Source organism: Alternaria ethzedia (genome assembly GCF_023757985.1).
Source record: "Alternaria ethzedia strain BMP 0044 chromosome Unknown scaffold_33, whole genome shotgun sequence".
In the NCBI taxonomy this organism is placed as follows: domain Eukaryota; kingdom Fungi; phylum Ascomycota; class Dothideomycetes; order Pleosporales; family Pleosporaceae; genus Alternaria; species Alternaria ethzedia.
In genome coordinates, this window is record NW_026056226.1 from 237,265 (window position 1) to 258,163 (window position 20,899).

Below are 20,899 nucleotides of genomic sequence, written 5' to 3' on the forward strand. Positions count from 1 at the left end.
CCCCGAGCTTCGGCCTCGTATATACAGCGGTGAGGGAGTGGTGGCAAGCAAAGCCTAGGCCGGTAGCAGTACCCCGTCCGCGATGGAGTGCATGAAGAGAGTCGTGTGACATCGTCGAGCGTGCTTTCTTTCGAGCATCGTGGACCTATGGTCTGTAAGCACGCAATACTTGGAGGTCGTGTACGTATTCGGATGCGTGAAGTGCCGATACTATCACGATCTCTGCGACACCGTTGGCCGATGTACCGCATGAGTAGTACCAGTGATGTCAGGGGCTGTTCCCTCAGGCTTTGTGCGCTGGAGATGCGATCTTCTTGGACTAGTTTCGATTCGTTGCCTTATTTGGTACCGGGACTTGAGTGGAACGTTGCTCCACCAGATCCAGTGGCCGCCATTACAGCTGAATGAACGCCAAACGTTTCATTTGTTCCGTGATGCTGGTATTGCCACATGGGAGTCCTTAGTTCTCGATAATGACACCACTGATCGTCATTAGTATGCTATGTGGTCGTATTGACACGTACCGGAATTGAGTCAAACCCTCTGGTCGGGCGCAACGTGGCAACAGCCACAACATCGTCGCCGTGCGACGATACAGACTCTTGCAGCCAATCCTTTACATTTTTTATTCCGAAGTAAGCGTATTGAGGTATACTCCTGCCGTTACATATTGTAGTGCCCGGAGTATCAGTACTAGTGGAAGGTAGCCATCCTTACCGCAGTGTCAATGAGCAAGACTTGTATCGACGTGAAGATCTAAATGCAGTGTATTATTGGAAGTAATCTTGTTATTCGGCATTGGTCGTGCAAAGGCTCTGCACGAGAACCACACACTTGGCTACCTGCCTCTTTCGGTTTTGCGTTCTTGATTTACCTGCTCATTGCCGGTACCTAGTTGGGCGCCTTGTAGCCTTCGACGTCGGTGCTGTTACTCCATTTCTCAAACTTCTTGACACTTTCGTTGTAAGTTTCAAGCTTCTTGTTGAGAAGGCTGTACGCGTCGGTTCCAACTACGCATCGGATAGGCGGGTCGTCCATGACGGCCAAGTCGTAGAACACCTTGGCAGCCTTAGCCGGGTCTATGAGGAGTTTGTTAGCGGTCGTCCGGTATTTAACAGTTTGACCATGACGTACCTCCTGCTTGAGAGCCATGGCGCCCTTCAGCCTGCTTCTTGGGATCGACGTGTGCGTAGGCTGGGTTCGATATCTCGCCGAAGTCCATACTGCGGCCTGACCAGTCGGTTCTGAAACCACCGGGCTCAATGCAAGTGAATTTGATTCCCCACTCAGGCTTCACTTCTTTTGAAATGGCCTCCGTGAATCCTTCAACAGCCCATTTGCTGGCACAGTAGATGGAGAAGTTAGGAACACCTAGTGACCATCAGCAGTGAACACAAGAATATATTAGATTCAAACTCACCAATCTGACCGCCGATTGACGTCACCTGTTGGATGACACCTCCAGACTTCAAATCTCGCATTGTCTCCATAGCCTTTCTTGTTACATCAATCAGGCCAAAGAGGTTGATCTCCATCTGTTGCCTGATTTGCTTTTCCGACAAGGTCTCAAAGGGCCCGTTCAGACCGTATCCGGCATTGTTGCAAACCACGTCGATTTTCTTGAACTTCTTGATAGCCGCATCGAATGCGTTGTCGATGGATTCTTTCTTGGTCACGTCGAGATCCACGAGCAGACTGTTCGAATCGTTGGCACCCTCGAAAGATAGCTTGGAAGAGTTGCGTGCAGTAGCGACAACGTAGTCACCCTTTTGCAAAACAACTTTGACGAATTCCTCGCCAAAGCCAGTGGAGCAGCCGGTGATGAGGAAAACGCGGGGTGCCATAGTGATATGATAAGGTGAGACTTTAAGAAGTGGGGACTTTGAATGATATGAAAACGTTGCAACAAGCCTCCCGACTGTTGCAGTGGCCCTTCATATACCTTGAGGATAGACGACGTCAAGTGCGGCCAGCATCATTACGTCAGAATCCATCAAAGGTAAGCGTACGGTGTTAGCGGAGTTGAACCGACAGCGACTAAGGATGGGCGAGTCGCTTTAGATCTGCCATACACCATGTTGGCAACATCTGCAGACCCGCGACGGTAGCTTGTTCGGGAACATAGTGGGTGACGTCGGCCTACATGGCAACGGTATCTCCGGCTAGGACCGTCGTACATCTGATCCACATGTCGTATTCATGATGCTTCGAGATAGCGTTGTCGGGAGAAGATATTCAGAGCCTTGAAAAGCGCTGAAGAGAATTCACGGAGATGAAGCGGCGAAGTCGATGTGAAGCTGTTGTTGGCACGACCGCACCTTCTCACTGCGGGGCGTCTTGCATGAGGCGGCAAAACGCGCTCAACTCAAACAGACAAATAAGTGAGATGAGTCGCCAACATACAGTACAATTGAAATATCGAGCGCTCGCGCGTGGAGGTTGGAGATGACTGACTGGTGCCAGGCTGAAAGAGGATGTTTAATGGGAAGGAACGCGTGACGGAAGGAGACTAGCGCGACGCGAATTGGTGTCGCGAAACTGGTGCCCCTCGAAGCCCTCACCGCAGCAACAGCCCAAACAATACACCCTCCATATACCCACTTCGAATACCCCCTCTTACGCTGCATTGAAGTTCTTTTTGCCGCGATTGGTCACTCTCTACCCCGAAAGTCACATAATACACCATGGCCGAGGTCATCAGAGACGAGGAGGTGCGTAGGCGCGTGCGTCTTGCGCAAGAGTTCCTCGACCCAGGTATGTCAAGCCGACTCTCGAAATGATGCGAATACTAATTACGGTGCAGATGACGTCTCCAGACGAAGGTATGCCGCAGCCATCCACCCCATAGAGCGCGCACTGACCGCTCCAGCTACCGCGCAGACATTCTGGTGATGCTCAACCGAGGACTACGAAGACTCACAGTAGGTGTTGTATGCTACAAGCGTCTACGCATACTTACTATATTCAGGTCAGCATAGACGAGATCCGCTCACATAACCGCGAACTCGCCGACGGCCTCCTCAACTCGCCCTTCGAATTCACAGAAGCCTTCGACCGCGCCCTCAAAGACGTCGTCCGCACATTCACCGACCGACCCAAGTCCGAGACAGGCGACGATGTGGTATACTATTGCGCGTACATCGGCAGCTTCGGCGAGTACTCGTGCAACCCGCGCACCCTGGGCTCAAACCAGCTGAACCACATGGTGTCGCTCGAGGGAATCGTCACCAAGACGTCTCTTGTGCGGCCCAAGGTGGTCAAGAGCGTGCATTACAACGAGAACAAGCAAAAGTTCCATTCGCGAGAGTACAGAGATCAGACCATGACTACCGGCGCTGCGAGTACGAGCGTCTACCCGACGGACGATGGCGAGGGCAACCCACTCGTCACTGAGTACGGCTACTGCATCTACCGCGACCACCAGACCATTTCCATCCAAGAAATGCCTGAGCGTGCCCCTGCTGGTCAGCTACCGCGCTCCGTCGATGTCATCTTGGACGATGACTTGGTAGATCGTGTGAAGCCGGGAGACCGCATACAGATGGTCGGCATATACCGCTCACTCGGTAATCGCAACGCTGGTGCCGGGAGCTCGACTTTCCGCACCCTGATCCTAGCGAACAACGTTATCCTCCTCTCTTCCAAGTCCGGCGGTGGCATTGCCCAGGTTTCTATCACCGATACCGATATCCGCAACATCAACAAAATATCCAAGAACAGGCGCGTCTTCGAACTGCTGTCACAATCACTGGCTCCATCTATCTACGGACATGACTATATCAAGAAGGCGATTCTGCTGCTCCTCCTGGGAGGACAAGAGAAGAACCTTGAAAACGGCACTCACTTGAGGGGAGACATCAATATTCTCATGGTCGGTGATCCCTCAACTGCCAAGTCGCAACTGTTGCGTTTCGTTCTGAATACCGCCCCGCTTGCCATCGCTACAACGGGTCGCGGTTCGTCTGGTGTCGGTCTCACGGCAGCTGTCACCTCGGACAAGGAGACGGGCGAGCGACGTCTCGAGGCTGGTGCCATGGTTCTCGCTGACCGTGGTGTCGTCTGTATTGATGAATTCGACAAAATGTCCGATGTCGACCGCGTAGCTATCCACGAAGTCATGGAGCAACAGACCGTTACCATCGCCAAAGCCGGCATCCATACATCGCTCAATGCTCGTTGCAGTGTCATCGCAGCTGCCAACCCCATCTTCGGTCAGTACGATATCCACAAGGATCCGCATCGCAACATTGCTCTTCCGGATTCTCTACTATCGCGTTTCGATTTGCTGTTCGTTGTAACAGATGACATCGAAGATGCACGCGACCGTCAAATCTCTGAGCATGTCCTACGCATGCACCGTTACCGCCAGCCTGGTACTGAGGAGGGTGCACCGGTCCGCGAGGAGGGCTCTCAGCTGCTTGGTGTTGGTCTTGAGACCGACGCTGATGCAAATCGTCCGACGGAAGTCTACGAGAAATTCAACCCCATGTTACATTCCGGCGTTACAATCACCGTCGGACGTGGCTCGAACCGAAGGACTGAAGTCCTCAGCATACCCTTCATCAAGAAATACATTCAATATGCTAAGCGCGAGAAGCCAATCCTTACGAAAGGCGCTGCGGATCATATTGTGGCAACGTACTCTGCACTACGAAACGACGAGCTAGACGCCGGTACCCGCCGTACTTCCCCCATCACCGCACGTACTCTCGAAACACTCATCCGTCTTTCCACCGCCCATGCAAAGGCACGTTTGTCGAAGCGGGTTGAGCAGAAAGATGCAGACGTCGCAGAACAGATCCTCCGTTTTGCCTTGTTCAAAGAGGTCGTCGAGGACGACCGCCGCAAGCGAAGACGGACAGTCCGCGATCCAGACGCTATGTCTACAGACGGAGAATCGTCCGGTGGCGACGACGAGGACGGGGATGAGCAAGAAGCCACACAATCTCGCCGCACCGGTGGGCCATCGACCCGCAGCCAGCGTACAGAGACCACGCGCACTCCTGCAGCCGAGGAGGAAGGCGGCGAGGAAGAAGACAACGAGGACCTTTACAATGTCACGCCGAGGACCCAACGCACGACTGACCGCACACAGTCCTCTCGCGCCGGTCAATCGTCGCAGGTCAGCGCTGCTTCTTCACAACCCGAGTCGCAACTACCCGCTACACAAACCGAATCGCAGGAATCGCAAGGCATTACACCGGCACGTCTGCAGGTATTCCAAACAGCACTTGGTCAGCTCATCGACGGTCCGCTGTTTGCAAACGACGCTGCAGATGTCGAGCCGCTGGTTGCCGCTGTAAACGCAAGACTCGGTGGTGGTAATGGACGCGAAGCGTTTGATGAAGATGAGGCCGAAAAGGCACTTGAGGCTCTGAGCGAGAGGAACAAGATTATGTACTCTGGAGGTATTGTGTATAAGATTTAGAGAGCTTGGCTTGCGATTGGATACATGATCAAATGTGGATATGATGCGATGATCATTGATTTCGTTGTCAGTCCGGAGTCCCATGGCGTTTTTGATCGGAATTCGGATTCATTGGCGCGATTCAACGATTCGTTACTTCAAACTCGAAGAGTTCCTCGATATAAGCATGATCAAGTGTTGAGATTCGAAAATTGACCAACATTCCTACTCCCGTTTTCTCACGATGTTTACCGCTGGTCAGGCAAGACATATTTGGGGACTAGAACGCTCGGTTGCTGACACCCCCAATAAGGGTTTTAGCAAATAGGACCGGAATGATGGGGGGCCAAGATGGAATTAGACACCCTAGCCTTGTACACCCCGAACATAAAGGGATACTGTTTGACGGTCTCTTAAAATCTAGCTTAACCTCCGTCCTTGTGGGCTAACATGTTTTCGTAAACAACTTCGCGAATCGGCGGATGTACGAACCATGCGCCTCACCGTTCCCCTCTTCATCTCGTTCACATCCGCTACTATACGCGCCGAACCCGACACACGCGCATGCTACGACGCCTCCAACTCAATCGCACCAAACCACCACCCCTGCATCTCACCAGCAACCCAGTCCATCTCCCACTGCTGCTCAGCCACCGACACCTGCCTCGGCGACACCCTCTGCCTGAGCCAATTCGGCACCCTCTACGTCGGCAGCTGCACGATCAAAGACTGGAAGGACGGCGCGAACGGAAAAGGGTCGTGTCCCAAATACTGCGCCAATGAAGGAAACGACATCGCACTGTGCAGTTGGAACAATGGCTGGGAGTTTTGCTGCGGGTTGCTAGGGAAAGGGATTGAGGAGTGTTGTAAGGGGGAGAGATTCAAGTTGGATGGGAATACGACGAGTGAGTTTGTGGTTCAGAGGCCTTGGGGTGTGGATGCTGTGTCTGAGGGAAGCGCTTCTTCTTCTTCTTCGAATCCGAATCCGACAGCATCATCGGTCTCGTCGCAATGTCCTACTCTCCCCGCCAACGCAACCGATGACGGTAGTAGCGAAGATAACGAGATCCCCGTCTCCCAGATTGGTCTGGGTGTTGGCCTCGGCATACCTCTGCTCATCGCGCTTGGTCTGCTTTTTTGGGAGAACAGGAAACGCCGGCATGTGGAAGCGAGGTTGGAGATGTCTCGAGGCGAGTTGCTGGTCGAACATGCGGGTTATGCAGCTTCGAATGAAGGCAAGCCTGGCGCGTATGTGGGCGTCGAGAGCCACGAGGTTGATGGGTTGGGACAGAGAAATGAGCTGTCGTCTGACAGACCACTGTATGAGTTAGCGCATGGTGGCAGATTAGCTCTCATGATACATGATGTATGATGTCTGCAAGCAAGGGTGAATATGCAACGGAAAGAAGGTTGTCAATGTTTATTTCATTCATTGGTCATATCATCGTCTCTTTGTACATCCTAACATGCCCTAGTGCTTTATACAGGGGAGTCCTGCTTAGCGAACTGCCTCGCGAGCGCCTCAATGCTGTCCACAATCCTCTTGAACTCATCCTTCTGCTCTCCAGCAAGCTCTCCACCATCCATGGCAGCATCGTCATCCTGGTTGCCCCACTGGATCTCCATTGTGTTGAAGTCGACCTTGGTGTCTAGGCCGTAGACGTCCTTGCTGGGGTGCGAAGGGAAGCCGCGGAGTGTGGAGATGAGAGACATGAGCTCCTTGACGTCGTCTCTGCCATGGGATTAGTAAAGGGACTTTAGGATCAAGGGGACTGTGAGGGGCGTACTGTGGTACATCGCCCTTCTTCTCTGATGACTTGGAGTTGCCGTTGTAGTTGGACATGCGGATGCTGGCTGGGCGGTTGGGCTCGCCGATGACCTCGATCATGTGTGTGGGTGCGCCTGCGTATTATGTCAGTAAGAAAGCCTTGTCCATTCCCAATTAACGAACTTACCGGAGAAGGGCTTGCTAAGCACGACCTGGAACTCTCCAGAAGGCGGGGGTGCGACCATGCGAGGCATCTTGATATGTAGTTTGTGCGGTTTGGTCTAACAAGTATCGAGAAGTTTGAAGCTTTCGAGTTACAAAGTGCGTAACTGAATAATTGTTTCAATTGGAGGTGGTAGATGAAGTTTCAAGCGGGGTACGAAAGCGTGGTGAGGGGAGGTTTTGTAGCAAGTGCCATATGCCATCATCGCATGCAGGTACCCACACTAGTTTTGTTCTTGATGTCATGATGAATCGCGGCTGCCGATGTGGACCGCGAAAGTTTCCGTTTCTTTTCTCCACCTTTTGCGATGAGCCGTCTGAGTGTCGATGCGATGGGACTGTTGGTGCTCAGATTCTGCAAGTGGTTTTGATCGAGATCGTGTGTTGTCGCGTCGTCGCTTGACGCGTTACGCGTGAACACGGGGTATGACATCACCAGCCCTTCACATGTCTCTACCTAGGTACCCAACTTCGACACGCATTTGCACATGTTAATGCCTCTTTCTCGGAGGCACCGTCTCGAAACTATGCAGGAGCATCTTTCCAAGCCTGTTCTAGCTGCATCAAAGAAGCTCGGTCCGACGAAGCTCTACAGCCTCCCCGCAATGAATGACTGCTTTGCCATCTCGATCAAATATCCCGGGCTCGTTTGGCTGACCTTGACTGGACAGCACAAGCTTCAAGATCATATCAGCCAGCTCTTTCGGAAGCTTCTTACCCACAGCTCGATACACGTTGAGCTTCGTCTCAGTGTACGCATGTCTCTGTAGAAGATCAAGTGCCACCGCAGTGTTAACACGTACACATCCTCGTTCTGCTCGAGCGCTTGGTCTAGACGTAGGAATGTGATTGCAATGGTGATAATGATTGTAGAAGCGGCGAATAGACTGACAAAGATAGGCTGCATCGGGTTGTCGTGCTTGCACCTCACCATTGTCTCTGCGATGAGCTTTGCGATGTCGTTTTGTCGACTGTAGAGTGTTTCTCAAGATTCTGTCGATTTGACGATTCGCGTTCTGATGAGCCTCGTTGCAGACGAATGTAAAAGTTCCATGCAGGCAGTCCAGTTTTGCATAGACACAAAGGTCCAGTGCTGGTAGCTCACCGTCTTCAGCGACGGTGATGTGTTCAATCATGGCCAGCATCCGCGGAAAGAAGACGGTTCGAAACAAATGCTTATATTCCTCCAAGTATTGATGCTGGGGCCAGAGTTTCGAACGATGCAACGCCGTGCGCATCGTGTCTTTGAGATAACCAGCGCATGCTTTGGCGTTCCGTGGCGGATGTGCCTGAAGTAGCGCTAAGAAATTTTCATGTGTAATGTCTGTGATTGCGCGCACAGAGTAAGTACAGCAGCATTCGCGCAAAGAAGCATCACACTCACCAACGGAAAATGGGTTTTTATTAGGTCGGTCATCGCAAGAAGAATGCAACAGTTGCTCGAGTGTTGGAGTGTCGAGAGAGGCCGTCCGAAGTAGCTGCTTTAAAGGCTGCCATATTTTGAGGTTGAAAGCACGATAGGCAACAGACTTTCGGGACTTGTGGGAAGTTTGCTGCTCGCTGGCGTCTGGCTCTTTTTGCGCCGAGCGAAAGGTTCGCGTCATTGTTACAACTAGCTTTTCTGGCTTATGAGTACGTGTTAATCTGTTCTTTCTGGGCGCGTGTTATATTTCGTCCCCACATCAAAGTGAACGTAGCCAAGTATGAGTAGGGGTGAGATTTTAGCACGATCCTTGATTGTCGGCCCCGGTCGTGCCGCAATGCTGCATAAGGGGACTAAGCTGACTTTAGACGCCTTGGAACTCCCTCCCGCGAAGGCTTGCGTTTGTTGCAATGTCTTTTTGCTGGGCTGTTGGCGCTATGTTGAGAGTTGTGCTGCGTGGTTGATGCAAACAGTGGGGTATGGGGCTGCCCAGATGTCGTGAAGCGCGCTAGCTCAAGTGGCAGCTACGGCAGTAAAGTTACATTACCAGACCATGAATACATGCGCAACTCGGGGTCCCTAGTCCATGCGATAAACTTTTTGATCGCCCTAAGCAAACCAATGTCATCGAGCAGATTACGGAACTGGCAATGGATGACTATTGGGTATATTAAATTTGAACTGGACATATCTCACACTCGCGACTTCCACCATCTACCTATGGCCAATCATGGTATAGCTCATCTCAAGTTGTTTTCGCCTTGCCAGTTGACGCTCCATCTTCCTGTACTACCGCGCGTTCATCCCCATCGCCCTCAACCTTCCCTGGCTTCGCAAAGGCAGCACCAAGCAGATGAATCGGGTTGTTCATCCTTGTCATCATAAGATAGAGCAGAGTAAGACCTGTGACAACAACTTCGTCTCTCAGAGCCTCTGTAACCTCATCTTCTGTCTCCTCAAAGTAGAAGTTGCCGACTTGCTTCATCGCCCATAAATTGACGCCGAACTTGGCGATAGATTCCTGGGTCGCGGAGTTTATGCATACGAAATCCCAGACTTTCATGGTAGAATTGGCGGTCCAGGTAATAGGGATGCCGCCAAGCGCATGCGAGAGGTAGTTGTACTTGGTCTTCCAGCGTTTCAGTGGCTTCAAAATGACTTCTTGGCCATGAATGATGCAATCGCCGCTGATGGAGAAACTGTCTAAACGTCGAAGTACTGAGTCAGAGTGTTTCTTAGATGTACCATAGGCAGACTTACGAATGGTGCCTTTCGCGATGATGGTCTGATCTGACGCGCGCTCGAAGCGCAACTGCGGCTTTGCAGGGCGGAAATGCTGAACGTAGAGCGGTGTGAGCTGTTGGCCAGCGCCTTTTGAAGCTACTATGTTGCGGAACTTTGACCAGGCAAAATCTACTTGGAGAGTGAGACCGCTTGGGGAAAGAGGGCTCATGGAATCAACAGGCTCGACAGGCTTAGCAGGCTCAGCGAGCTCTTGCGATGCCCTTTTTGGCGGTCGGGAAGTGTTCGGAGGGAGTTCAGTATGGGTGAACATGACGTGCTAGTGGATGCCTGCTCTTTCGATGTTGGGATTTAAAAGATAAGCCGTAACCGCAACGGCCGTTACAAAAATTCGAAAATTGTCAAAGCGTGGTCACTCGGAGGTGGTCAAACGGTGAGGTGAAGGTGAAGACGGGCACTTTTGAGAAGGGAAATGCAAACGCGCACTAGAGGTGATTTCGATGTGCGTGATATGTGTATTTGAGTTTGCGTAGTGTAAACATCGTGCGTTTGTGTGCCTTGCTTAGCCACTCTTCTGGCTTTGGACGCCTTACCATGCCTCAATATTTCCTAGAACGGAATAGTGCTTAGCAGCACACGGCGATGTAGTACAGCGCAGCACATCTTCAATACCGATGAAAGTTATGGGCTGTCTTATGAAGACACAGCTAAGGTGGCACGGAATTTCGAAGGCTGATCTGAGTGTCGCCAAAAACTATCTGTACGGACAGGTCGTGGGAAGAGGAAAGAGGCTGGGAGTGCAGCTGCACAGGGGCAGGTGGGCCCACTTAAGTGAGATGTCGTCATAGCTCACGGCCACCACTCCGTCGACACCCACACCCCACTCAGCATGTCAGCATCTCCACGCTCGCAACGAGAAAAACGATTCTCAGTGTGCTGTACGGCAGGTTGTGAAAGAGTTATGAAGATCGTGGGGCGCCTATCAGCCGTAACGTACACCGCTGGTCAAAGCAGCCCAAGCGCGGGGGATGCACTGCGGACAGGAATTACACTCCCCAGCATTCTCATCCGGCTACCAACCAGTATGGCACACTGACCTGCTCGCAGGTATCGCATCGGTTTCAATACACCTTGGGATCCTTCATACCAAGAAAGGAGCTTGTCGACTATGCTGCATGACACCGCCTCTTCCAGACTTCGACCGGCGTCATTACTCCACGCGAGGAAGATCTTCAGCAGGTATCGTGAGTAACTTGGTGGGATATCTTCCGCGGACGGCTCAGACAGCAGTTTCGAGGCGGCTTCGAAGCGGCTCGCTTCTAACGCTGCGCTGTTTGAGTGATTCGGCAATACGGCAACAGATGCCCTCTCGCAGTGCGAACCACAATTCTCGATCACTAAAACACACCAAACGATCGTGGTCTCACAGATTAATCAATGATGTTAGAGTACTTGGCTGTATCGCCGGGCGCACTGAGCCTCCATCCCGCGGATAGTTACCCGCATGATGTGCAGCGCGGCAACAGAGAGGTCCAAGTATCGCCCAGTTCTGCCAACAAAGTTGAGTGCTTCTTTTAGCTGGGCCTATCGCGCGTCCAGAGAAAATCAAAATGCTGGGCGATACTCATAATCTCCCACGCCTGCAATGGGTGACGATTACTGATGATGCTCGTGCGGACGCGTCCCCCAAGCCAAGTGTCGATCGGGATGCCACAGCTGCAGGACAAAGATCTGCAAAGGAGGCTCTGCTGTTGCGTTGTTGCAATGCACAACATCACTACTGGGTGTCGCGCTCCATTGCCTAGCAGGGTTTGTTCTGTATTTGGCACAGCGGACTTGGCGGACTTGGCAGGGAAACTCTGTGCAGAGCCACTAATCTCCGCCAAATCGAGACGCCCATCGGCATTGTCATGTTGAGACGCTTGCCGAGCCGCAATGCTCACAGCCGGACAAAAGAACCTGCGCCGTTGTGTGTTCCTCATTTGCGCCAATCACCGCGTACAAGGTCAACCTGTCTCAACAGCTCCTGTGTCTCAACCTTGAATGTTTCCCCGACGTCCACAGGTGTAACATGACAGGGTCAAAGGGAGCCTTAAGGCGGAAAGTCCCACACGTCGCGTTCGAAGCTAGCGCTACAGGTGAGCTTGGCACCATCCGCCATAGCCCATTCACCGCTTGGCTCCGGTCGTAAGCCTCCTAATGGCGGGAGTGGCTGCTAAGCCAAGAATGTCCTGGCGGCTGCTGTTTCAAGTCAACGAAGTGCATTGTGTCCGTGACGCGTGTAAAGATATGAAGTAACAAGGCTCAGCACCCAAGAAATTGGAAATCGAGGCTGGCATTCCCTATCACTGCGCTCGCAATTCTCTCCGAACCAGTCCGGGAAATCCCTCGTTCTCCATCTTTTTGCACTTGCTTATATTGGTTTTAATCGACTTGTAAATACGGCTGGTCTGCTATTTACAGTTACTCGCTCCCGCTGGTCGTCTTCATTCCACACCCTTTTTTCTCAACCCTTACTGTTGTTCCTTCCGCGCATGAATCCTTGAACACACTCCTTCCGTCTTTTCCGCTTTTCGCCTACAGGGCTCTTCACCATGCCTTCCCTCGATGTTAGCGAGCTTAACATCGTCATCGCCGTTCTAGGTACGTCTGACAGACGAAAGTCGACAGGCAAACACTGACGTTCGACTGCAGGCGCTTTCATCATTCTATACGGCTTCATTTCAGTCAAGATCAAGCAAGTATGGTATCTTGGTGAAGCTTGTAAGTACACAATCGCCCGACGCAGCGCCGTCATTCTTCAAAGCAGTGAACTCATTCTTTACAGTACCTGCCGTTCTCATCGGTGTCATCCTAGGACCGATAGCTGCCAGATTCCTAGATGCGGAGAAATGGGGCTCAGCTGCCACGGGGCAGCAAGAAGCTATCACGCTGGTGAGCGCGAATTCACAAAACCCCAATATTGAACCCTGCTGAGCATCATATAGGGCATGTGCCGAATCGTCATCGGTGTGCAGCTGGTCATCGCTGGATTCCAACTCCCTGCCAAGTACCAACAAGCCCGGTGGAAGGAGATGGCGATCTGCCTCCTCCCTGTGATGACAATCATGTGGATCTGCACTAGCTTGTGCATTCTCGTCACAGTTCCCAAGCTTACCTTCTTGGCTGCGCTTGTTATCGGATCTTGCGTTACTTGCACAGATCCTATCTTGTCGCAAGCCGTAGCCAAGGGTCCCTTTGCTGACAAGTTCGTTCCTCGCGCGCTGCGAGAAATCATCTCGTCGGAAGCCGGTGCTAACGATGGTTTCGGTTTCCCTTTCCTGCTGTAAGTCTCACAACCCTCCAGCATAAGAAGCTTCTCTGACGAGTCGGACAGTTTGGCTACATACCTCATTCGCCATGCCGAACTCGATGGTGTCGAGTTTAAGACCGGCATAGAAGGTGCCAAGGAAATCGCTCATCGGGCAGTCAACATGCTCTCCAAGCGTAGCGAAGAGGGAGTTGGTCGTCTCGGTGGCGGTGTCCCAATGGCCATGGAACAGTGGATTGTCGAGGGATGGCTGTACATCATCGTCATGTCCGTTGCAATCGGTGTCATCCTCGGCGTCGCCAGTATGTTCGCCGTCAAGTTCGCCCTGCGCAAGAAGTGGATCGACTCCGAGAGTCTTCTGCTCTGGCCTATGGCTCTCGGCTTGTTCACCATTGGCGTTTGCGGTGCGCTCGGTACGGACGACCTCCTCGCTTGCTTCGTCGCCGGAAACGTCATGAACTGGAATGGAGTCTACCTCGAGGAAACCGAGAAGCGTCATGACGAGGTCAACAGCTGTTTCGATGTCATCCTCAACTTCGGTGGTTTCATGTACATCGGAACCATCATTCCATGGGCTGAGTTCCAGATGCCAGATGTCACCGGTATCACCATTGGAAGGCTCATGATTCTTGGCTTCCTCATCCTCGCTTTCCGTCGTATTCCAGCCATCTTCCTGATGTACAAGGTCATGCCCAACGTCGTCAAGGACTGGAAGGAGGCGCTGTTTATGGGTTATTTCGGACCCATTGGTAAGTTGCCTCGACCCTTTCAGATAGTAACGTGAACTAACACTTGTCAGGCATCGGAGCCGTCTTCTACGTCGAGCACACTCGTCACCTTTTCCCCAAGCCAGGCGAGGCCGAGACTGAGGAAGAAGAGAACCTTGTCGCAGCCATGATCCCAGTCGTCTACTTCCTCGTCGTCTTCTCCATCGTCGTCCACGGACTTTCCATCCCCGCCCTCGATGCTTTCTACCGTTACAAGAAGATCCCAGCGATCGAAGAGTCTGAGCCCGCGGAGATTCGCGTACGATCTATCCACGAGGCCCTTCCTAAGAACACCAGGATGGACTCCAAGCGCGGCTCGGTCTACCAGCACAACCGCTTCTCTCGCCCGGTTTCCATGGGTCCTGGCCCGGAGCTGTACAGGTGGAACAACCAAGTCAGGGATAGCGAAGCCACGTTCAGGTCAAACTCCCAGGTGCAAGCCGTGGATTACGCAGAGAAACTGCAAACTATCCGGTTCCAGGAAGACTATGCTCATGAGAAAGCAAACTTGGGCCGGTAGATCGGTGTGAGCTGGGGCATTTGACATGTCGCACTCCCGAGTGGCTATCCCTATCTTTGGTGGAAGGCCTGTGAACGGGCAATTAGAGAATCCGGTACGCGCCAAGGGTCAAGCAGAGGAAGCGCGCAGAAGGAAGGAGAGCCGTTAGAACAGTGTATTGGTTGGATCGCTCATTTTAGGATTGGAACACAATCAGGGTTGCTCCCTATCGTTTACCATGCTTTTTGTCACTCGTTTAGACCTGTACAACATAGACTGACGTTGAATTACGCGTATTTGTCCGCACGCCAGTCCCAAAATTACGCCCAATGCCCACCCTCACCACCAGTTCTCAACTGCAAACTTCATAGTCGTCACCACAATCCGCACGATAACATCAACGCAGGAATCCGACGAGACCCCCAGCTTCAAGACCCAGTTCCCCAGACCCAGATGTCAGCCCCATTCCCCTGTCGTTCACTGCCCAATCCGAAACAAGCCAAGAACGCCGCGGTGGAATCGCCAAGCCGTCATTGCCGTGTTACCCGTGCCGGTTTTCCGCTGTCCCTGTCACTTTCCTCCCCTTAACGCCCTCGCTCCCCGGAAAGGTTATTCATACAGTTTGAGTGTCAGGACTTCATTCTCAAACGCCTTGGGAGATTCAGTCTTTGTTCCCGATGAAAGAGGAGGTAATAATATGGAGATTATGTGTAGTTGCTAAATTGGGTATGGCGTGCGCTGCGCTGTTTCGGTCCGACTCCACCTTTCCGCTCCGCGACGAGTGTGCGGAGGTGGTGGTTGTGAAGGGGGGGTTGGGGAAGGCTGTCGGAGTGACTTGGGGTTGAGCAAAAAGTTGATCGAGTTGTGGGAAACCATTTCTCGTCATATTCGTCTCTTTCCCATGATCGAATTCACGAGCTGCAGGCCTCCCCATTGCTGTGTCTCTCCAGCCAATGGCGACAGATGGCGATCCTTACCGTAATGGTCGGTGTCGCTTTATCATCACTTTGTTTGTCAGCTCTATCACCATCTCCTCTGCGCTAGATTGTGCAAGTATCGAGAGAAGCGACGAGCTTTTGACAACAGTTTTGTCAGCTGTCGTCATGTCAGAGGGCTCATATCTATTGCGATTGGCCTGCTGCATTGGTAAGTGATGCAACCCATTAATGGTGCATCGGCTATACGAGGTAACACCATAGACATCGTACTTGGGGTCTATGGGCCACACGCGGTGTATCATGAAGCGACTTCGGCTATATCTGAAAGACATATAGCCCGTTGACGGTAGTTTACGAGAAATCCAGCAAAATCAACCAATTTCACACAATATGCCACCAATCCGCGTTGCTCTCGCTGGTCTATCGTCATCTGCAAAGGTTACCTGGGCCGCAGACGCTCATCTCCCATATCTCCTCTCTCACCGTGGCAAGCAGCACTACCAGCTTGTCGCTCTCCTCAACTCCTCTACTCAAGCCGCAGAAGCAGCAAAGAAGACATTCGCACTTCCCGAAGACGTAAAAGCATATGGCGACCCAAGCACCCTCGCAGAAGACCCAGATATCGACCTCGTCGTCGTCTGCACCCGCGTCGATGTACATTTCTCTGTCGCCGAATCGAGCCTCAAAGCAGGGAAAGCAGTGTACATTGAATGGCCAGTGACGCAAGACCTTGCCAGCACAGTAAACCTTGCAGAACTTGTGCATGAACCGCGAAATAGTATCATCGGCCTCCAAGGACGGGTCGCCCCAATCACCCTTCGACTCAAAGACATTCTAGCCGCAAATACCATAGGGAAGGTACTCAGCAGCCAAGTCCGCGCCTTTGGTAACTTGCTGCAGCGGGACGCTCTCCCTGAGTCTCTGGAGTATTTTGCGGATAGAAAGGTGGGAGGACATCCCATCAACATCCATTATGGCCACATGATCGACTACGTGCATGAGGTACTCGGCGGATGGGAAGAATCTCATACGAAAATGCAAATCCAGCGACCGAATCTGAAGCTCCTGGGAGCTGACGGGAGTGTCAACAGGGCCGTAAAGACTGATGTACCCGATCTGATATCTGTACACGGTACCCTCAATACTGAGAAAGGAGTCACAGTACCCGGAGCCACACTTGCAGCTTCTTTCCGCCTTGGCCAGTCGTTTAAAGGCGAACCTGGGTTCGTGTGGTACATCGCTGGCGAGACGGGAGAGTTGCGTGTTACTGCACCAGGTCCTTATCTTATGTCTGGTGACTCTTATGATGGCCCTATTTCGATTCAGCACCATGATTACGCGACTGATGAAGTGCGCGATTTGGGCTGGGACTGGCCGGAGTGGCAGAAAGAGTTGGGTCTTCGCGCGAGGAGCGTGGCGGAGGTGTATGAAAGGTACGCGCAATGGGTTGAAGGTGGGATGGGGAGTGTGGTCGAAGGGAGAGAGTGGCCGAGCGTGGCGGATGGAGTGGCTTTAATGAAGGAGTTTGATGAGATTTATAAAGAGTTTGATAGGGTGTGAGGTAGGGTAGATCTTCCGTCTACATTATTGAGATAGTTGTAAGGTTACGCTAGTTGCTGTTAGGTACATTGCGCTATTTTCACAACTGATTTTCATTGATAGTGTCGGGCCTGTGAGGTTTGGTGCCGTGGTATCTGCTAATGCACTGAGCGATTTTGCCTGCACGAGCAACAAAAACGAGACTGGTTGAATGACAGTTGTATATCATACAGATCTGCGTAGGATCACAGGTTCAAGACAAAATCGTAATATAATATACGCTCCTCCTCTTTTACGCCCACTAATTCATTTCAAATATGGTCGCTATCTGTTGTATGTCGTGCCAGCTGGTAGCTCTACTGGTGCCCTATCGGCAGGCACTTCCGATACAGGACTGACCGCATATCCGTATTTCTCAGTTGCCGGTCCCTGCGTATACGTCTGGTTTGAGTCCATTTCACCAGGAGAACCGGCTGGGTACATAGGCGCGGTATGCGAATTGGCTGGCTCATACGGATTTCGCTTGCCATTCTTCTTTCTGCGCCAGAACAGAAATCCAGCCAGACCGAGTAGAGCGAGGCCACCGACTATTCCACCGACCAGGCCGCCTATCGCGCCACCTGAGAGACCCGACGCTTTGTCCTTTGTCGCGATTGGTGAAGGGGGCGAGGCAGCCGTTTCTTGTGATCCTCCAGACGGCGAGGTTGTAGCGATGGGTTGTCCTCCGGATACGCTCGGGGTTACTGACGACGCAGCCGCGCTGGTCGGCGAAAGCGCTTGTAGAGCAGACAGGCTGATCGCGTAGGTAGGGGCCGAAGGGCGAGCCGATATGAGAGACTGCGCTGTTTCGTTTACGGCGGTCGCGTTGAGGGAAATGAGGGGGTTGTCTAGTTTACTCCAGCAGATGTTCGTCTGGTCTGCTGTTTCCGTGCATGTCTCGCTAGGTCTTGTCAGCTACATGCGCAACGTTAAGTATTGCGGCGTTGAGAGGTTTGCTCACCTCGACTTTAAGCAGCAAAAGGCGTTAATGCCAGTCGAGCAACCTTGTTGACTGCCCGAGGGCGTTCTCTTGTCTCCTCCATCGCAATCTGAACTAGGTCCCCAGCACACAGCATCTGGACTTCCTGGTATGCAGCAATAATACTTCTCCGTCCGATCATCGAAGGCGCAGACCGATGGCGCGTCACACCCGAATGAAGACTTTGGACATGCCTTCAAATCGCCAATTCCTACGCTGCCTGCGAAGAAAAACTCGGTGAAGGCGCCACGCACTGGCAGTGTGGTTGCGAGGAGCAGACAGACTGTCGACAACATCTCCCCGCCTGTTGGATTGAGCGAGTGTTGGGTATGGGAGTGATTTGTGGAGTGCGACCGCAGGCGTGGAAGTGATCGTCTACAGCATTATGAGAGAACGGTGAGCCGTTCGGCGAATTTCCTTCGCTGTGGAGAGGTTAGGCCTCCCATCATCACAGTCGTGCCATAGCCACGATATGCCGTGCCCAAGAAGCCGGGGGCTGGCATCCAGACACGAATCACGTTGTGTTGGTGCCTTGGGTCGGCGACGTGAGAGGCAGTGTCGGCGTTATAGCCATAGCGCGACTTCACTGCTTATCGTTGCTGCATGTGGTCCATAGCTAGCTTTGAAGGCCCGGATCGCAAAATTCTACACGTAGGAAGAGGAACAAGGCGCATGCTTGGAGGTCGATGATCGAAAAAATGTACCAGTAACTGATTGGCAGAGAAGCTCACATCGAGGATGTGTAGCTTGTGGAAGCCGGCGGTTGCGACGAAAAGGCGTCCAAGCTACGGCGCGTGCGAACCGCGTGGTAGGTAATCTCGGCATCTTCCGAGTCATCCCACATGCGTCGCGAGCGCGCATTCCCCATCTCTTTCCCCACGTACCAACACAAACTTTGCCCACAAGCCACGTTCTTAAGACCCAAAGGTTAGAAAAGGATGGGTTAAGCCTTGTACATCAAAATACATCTGTACAGTAGATTTGCAGCCAGAAATCACATATTTTGGGCTGCCTTGGGAAGTCGCACATGTGGACACCACCTCTGATGCCATCTTTGGACACTCGCATGGTTCATACTAAGTTTCAAGGACCAAAAGTCAAGAGAGTAGAGGTGGAACGCAGTACCTTGATCATCGAGCACAACCCGCATGCTTGTCGGTTGGAACTGGTACCCAGGTACTTCAGGATGGTGCCACATCGCCGATACGTCACTCATGGCATTTCGCAAAATCAATATTCGCATGATGTCAACTTTGGGATTGTAACGCAAATAGAGTGCGCAGGAAAGATAATGCCGTGCTACCTAGGTATCGAGCCACCAGTTGTGGAATGCCTCACGACGCAGACTCCCGAAGTCTTGTGCATGAACAGGTGCCGCCTTCCCGTACGATTATCTCACCGTTTGTGCCAGCGCTGTACTCCTACCTAGGTATCATGAAGTATCATAAGGCGACCATGCAAATACGACAAGGGGTGTTCTTCTAGCAGCATAGCCTGCGTAGGGTAGTCGCTACCAGAATGTACTACAGTCCTACGTAAGTTCAGGAAATGAAGGGCAATATCCGACTAGGCGGACCTCCGCGGAGCTGTTGGCTGAGGTCACGGGAACGAGAACCGCCTGGGTATCTCGATCGTCACACTGTACCAAGAAGCCAGTATACTGACTGCTTCTATGGATAGCCTTATAATATTAATTCCACGTCAAGCCCTTCTCATGAGGGCGTAATGACTATTTCAACTCTGAACAATATGTCGCCCATGCGTGTGACTCCGAGATGGTGTGGTCATTGGAGTAGAGAATCGAAAGCCTTGATGGCGAACCGCGCAAGGCACCAAAAGCGAAGATTGACAGAACATTGGTAGCTAGTGGCGTTAATTTCGAACAATGAGGCCAGTGTTAACGTGGTCGAATGCTGAGCAGGTTGCTTCTAGAATTATCCTCCACACTGCAGTACTTCCAGACTGATACAAAATCGAGATAAGCGCCAGTATGCCAATGTCCTGCTTCGCGCCACTGTCGCTTCAAAGAGGATAGTAGAGTCGTCTGAGAACATCGCTAGACTCCTCCAAGGTATGACTGATGCAAAACCCGCACCTGTTTGGGAGAATTCTCAAATATGTTGGTCGGGTCAGACTCTGCGTTGCATATGACGGTCAAATTTTCTCTTGTTTGTGGATGTTTGGCCACGCCGCAGGAGAGGGTGGAGGGGCTGAGAGTGCAGTGTTGATGAGTACACAACACATCCAATTCGGAGGTCTATGCCGCGGGACGACGCGATAGTGATCCTGCCTGGCTTCTCGCGCCCGTTTTAGAACAGGCCGGTGTGGTATTCGATACATACCAGAAAGCCGATCTATAGGATAGAACCGATTGTGTTACCATACAGCATAGGCCCCACTGGGTATCGGATCACAATCTCGGCATTAGAGTGAGGGTTCTTCTAAACGAGCGCAGTCGCCGCGAAGGCGAGATATACGCTATTGCCATGGCCTAGGCACAGGCTGACACTGACAACTATGGCTGAGGATTGAAATACCCAGTCAGTGTCGTAGACCGAGGGGCCGGATGCATAGCCGATTCTGCTGGTTGCTTGGCAGGTTTCAAAGAGCGCTGAGTGCATGGATGTGGCTCGAAGACGGAGTGGCTCACCGACATCACGTTATTGATGTAGGATGGCGGAAAGTTCGATCTCTTGAACGATTTCGATGCCAAAACGCGCTAGCACGGCGACACGTGCTCGCGCTGCAGAGGATCGAAGATCCTGA

The 20,899-nt window shown here is 52.2% G+C and overlaps 7 protein-coding genes across 7 annotated transcripts; 3 read left to right on the top strand and 4 right to left on the bottom strand.

The window, feature by feature from the left end:
* Window positions 1-891: 891 nt before the first annotated feature.
* On the bottom strand, window positions 892-1,844 carry J4E87_009268 (uncharacterized protein; the record flags this gene model as incomplete). The annotated part of the gene is made up of 3 exons (XM_049380846.1): window positions 892-1,079; window positions 1,135-1,371; window positions 1,421-1,844. The coding sequence occupies 3 exons, from the start codon at window positions 1,842-1,844 to the stop codon at window positions 892-894; spliced, it is 849 nt and encodes a 282-aa protein (XP_049229477.1).
* An 840-nt stretch (window positions 1,845-2,684) lies between these two features.
* Window positions 2,685-5,428, top strand: J4E87_009269 (uncharacterized protein; the record flags this gene model as incomplete). The annotated part of the gene is made up of 4 exons (XM_049380847.1): window positions 2,685-2,754; window positions 2,804-2,822; window positions 2,870-2,921; window positions 2,969-5,428. 4 exons carry the CDS (start codon window positions 2,685-2,687, stop codon window positions 5,426-5,428), a joined length of 2,601 nt encoding a protein of 866 aa, XP_049229478.1.
* Window positions 5,429-6,886: 1,458 nt separating this feature from the next.
* On the bottom strand, window positions 6,887-7,429 carry J4E87_009270 (uncharacterized protein; the record flags this gene model as incomplete). Its single annotated transcript, XM_049380848.1, has 3 exons — window positions 6,887-7,139; window positions 7,195-7,309; window positions 7,363-7,429. The coding sequence occupies 3 exons, from the start codon at window positions 7,427-7,429 to the stop codon at window positions 6,887-6,889; spliced, it is 435 nt and encodes a 144-aa protein (XP_049229479.1).
* Window positions 7,430-9,565: 2,136 nt separating this feature from the next.
* On the bottom strand, window positions 9,566-10,375 carry J4E87_009271 (uncharacterized protein; the record flags this gene model as incomplete). Its single annotated transcript, XM_049380849.1, has 1 exon — window positions 9,566-10,375. The coding sequence occupies one exon, from the start codon at window positions 10,373-10,375 to the stop codon at window positions 9,566-9,568; it is 810 nt and encodes a 269-aa protein (XP_049229480.1).
* Window positions 10,376-12,656: 2,281 nt separating this feature from the next.
* On the top strand, window positions 12,657-14,659 carry J4E87_009272 (uncharacterized protein; the record flags this gene model as incomplete). The annotated part of the gene is made up of 6 exons (XM_049380850.1): window positions 12,657-12,705; window positions 12,757-12,825; window positions 12,890-12,996; window positions 13,050-13,387; window positions 13,439-14,121; window positions 14,172-14,659. 6 exons carry the CDS (start codon window positions 12,657-12,659, stop codon window positions 14,657-14,659), a joined length of 1,734 nt encoding a protein of 577 aa, XP_049229481.1.
* Window positions 14,660-15,966: 1,307 nt separating this feature from the next.
* Window positions 15,967-17,136, top strand: J4E87_009273 (uncharacterized protein; the record flags this gene model as incomplete). The annotated part of the gene is made up of 1 exon (XM_049380851.1): window positions 15,967-17,136. The coding sequence occupies one exon, from the start codon at window positions 15,967-15,969 to the stop codon at window positions 17,134-17,136; it is 1,170 nt and encodes a 389-aa protein (XP_049229482.1).
* Window positions 17,137-17,439: 303 nt separating this feature from the next.
* J4E87_009274 (uncharacterized protein) lies at window positions 17,440-18,230 on the bottom strand (the record flags this gene model as incomplete). The annotated part of the gene is made up of 2 exons (XM_049380852.1): window positions 17,440-18,055; window positions 18,226-18,230. 2 exons carry the CDS (start codon window positions 18,228-18,230, stop codon window positions 17,440-17,442), a joined length of 621 nt encoding a protein of 206 aa, XP_049229483.1.
* Window positions 18,231-20,899: the final 2,669 nt, after the last annotated feature.